Source organism: Acyrthosiphon pisum, chromosome A1 (genome assembly GCF_005508785.2).
Source record: "Acyrthosiphon pisum isolate AL4f chromosome A1, pea_aphid_22Mar2018_4r6ur, whole genome shotgun sequence".
NCBI lineage: Eukaryota > Metazoa > Arthropoda > Insecta > Hemiptera > Aphididae > Acyrthosiphon > Acyrthosiphon pisum.
The window spans coordinates 40,237,779-40,239,986 of NC_042494.1; the positions used below are offsets into that span (position 1 = coordinate 40,237,779).

A 2,208-nucleotide genomic window follows, 5' to 3' on the forward strand; every position below is an offset into this window, starting at 1 on the left:
ACAATTAGAGGAGGAATATTACGGTCACTTGGTAGCATTTTCTTTCCATTTCTACTCCAATGGAGTCCGTCCACAATTGATAGTTCCGCACCCACACCCAACACACAGATATAAGTACTGTTTGGTAAAGGTTCAAATCGATCACGTTTCATACTATCATCCACGGCGGGCTGTTTAAGTATATTCAATGCATCTTGGCAAGACATGCCTACATGATCTTTCAAACGGTAAATATTAGCCAGCATTGGAATTTTAGTTTTTGTTAAGCTCTGAGGTTCTTCCATATTCAATTTCTTTTAACCAAACTAAATAAAAAATCAAAAAAGTTAAGAACATATAACCATAACAAATATTTTGATTAACTATGGGTAATTCGGAGACATTTTGATCCGTTGTGCAAAAAAATTTAATTTTCTGAATAAGCCCACAATATTACTAAGTATATTTTATGATATTAAATTTTATTAAAGTAATTTATTTTACTATTAGGCATTATTGCTACAGCAGGTTAAATTCAATTTTATCGAAAAAAAAAAGGTAGGCAAGTCCATGTCGCTCTGCTGTACAGTAGGTTACAGCCTACAGGTGGGTCACAGTATAATGGATGGTATTAAATTTGAAGTCAATGATATACTTAATATCATTGTATAAGAAAAACGATTCTGAAAGAAAACGATCAGTCAGCCTATGATATAACTAAGTATATTTGATAATATTATTGTGAATAAATTAATTTATATATAACCTATTTACGTGGAACTTTGTGTTTAAATTTTCAATCCTTAGCTATAAAAGTTGAACATTTTATAAATTTTAACTAAAAAATAATTATTAAATTTTAAATTTTAACATTAAATGCTTATAAAAAAAATTGTTCCTATGTATTTTTAATGTTTTGTAATAATAAATCAGGAGCCTTGCATTGAATGTTCACGTTTTTTTACCCAACAACTAAAATTTTATTGATATTGATGGAAAAAAAACTAAAGCAATTAAAATTTGAAATGCGGACCATTCACAAAAAGAGTCGAATTATTTTCAAAATTGTATGGGATATAGAAAAGGCTAATATAAACATTCAGTGAAATTTTCAAGTATCTACAGTCATTCGCTTTTTAATTACAACAAAATAAGAAAACTGAGATTACGAGTGAATATCAAATGTTGTAAAAATATGAATTTCAAACGCTCATAAAAATTTAATTTAACTTTATTTTAGACATTTTTTTTTTTTTTGATAAAGGTAGAGTAACTTATGAGGAATATTGTATTACATTTTTAAATTTTAGATTTAAAAAAAAAAAATTTTTATGAATTTCCAACTCAAAATGATTTGCAAATTTTCGTCATTTTTTCGTATTTTGTGAATATTTGAACTTTAAATGCTTATAAAAATAAATCGTGACTATGGAATTTTAATTTTTTTTATCTGCCTTTGAAACAATATACTAGGAGTCTTCTATTGAGAAAATTGTCAAGCTTATTTAACCAACAGATAAAATGTTATTGATATTTATAGAAAAAAAAACTAAAAAAAATGTAACCTGAAAATGTCCGTAAACTGTTCAAAATAAGTCAAAATATTTGTAAAATGTTATGGTGTATAAAAAATGCTAATACAAAAATTGAGTCAAAATTTCATGTATCTACTATAATTTTTTGTACAGTTGTGCCAAATACCAAAATCAATTTAAATCAATTATTCACGTCGCTTTTGAAAACTACTGGGAAATTTTTGACCTCCATGAAGTACCAACTAGATTCACTTTCCTATCAGAAATGATACTGTTGAAGTAAATCCAAGCATTTTTACTGCCTTATAAGGTGATGACAGACACAAAATTAAAAATAACACACATCATTGTAAGATCAATACATTCATCGCTCCGCTCAGAATCTAAAAAAATAATAATGCGGGTAGATAATGGCCCGGATACGGAGTATAATATAACGATTTCTTAGATTGTTTGAATGAAATAAATGTTTCTACGAAAATAATAGACTTTTAAAAAAAATAGAATTTAAAATATTTCGTTTTGTGTTATTTTTAGTTTAATGCTTTTCTATAAATTACGTTTTGAGTTATATTTTGTTTAATGATATACAATATATTTTGTTAATCGTCATGTTTTGTTTTACGGCATTTAATTATTTTTCATTATTGCTTTCCGTTAAAATTACGTTTACATGTCAATAGTTTGTTGTCAA

The 2,208-nt window shown here is 26.4% G+C and overlaps 1 protein-coding gene across 1 annotated transcript in view; it reads right to left on the reverse strand.

The window, feature by feature from the left end:
- Positions 1-296: 296 nt before the first annotated feature.
- LOC100568917 (gastrula zinc finger protein xLCGF3.1) overlaps positions 297-2,208 on the reverse strand; it is a 14,602-nt gene continuing 12,690 nt past the window's right edge. Inside the window, exon 7 of the mRNA XM_029486223.1 lies at positions 297-305. Coding sequence (XP_029342083.1) covers positions 297-305 — 9 coding nt within the window. The remainder of the gene's footprint in view (positions 306-2,208) is intronic.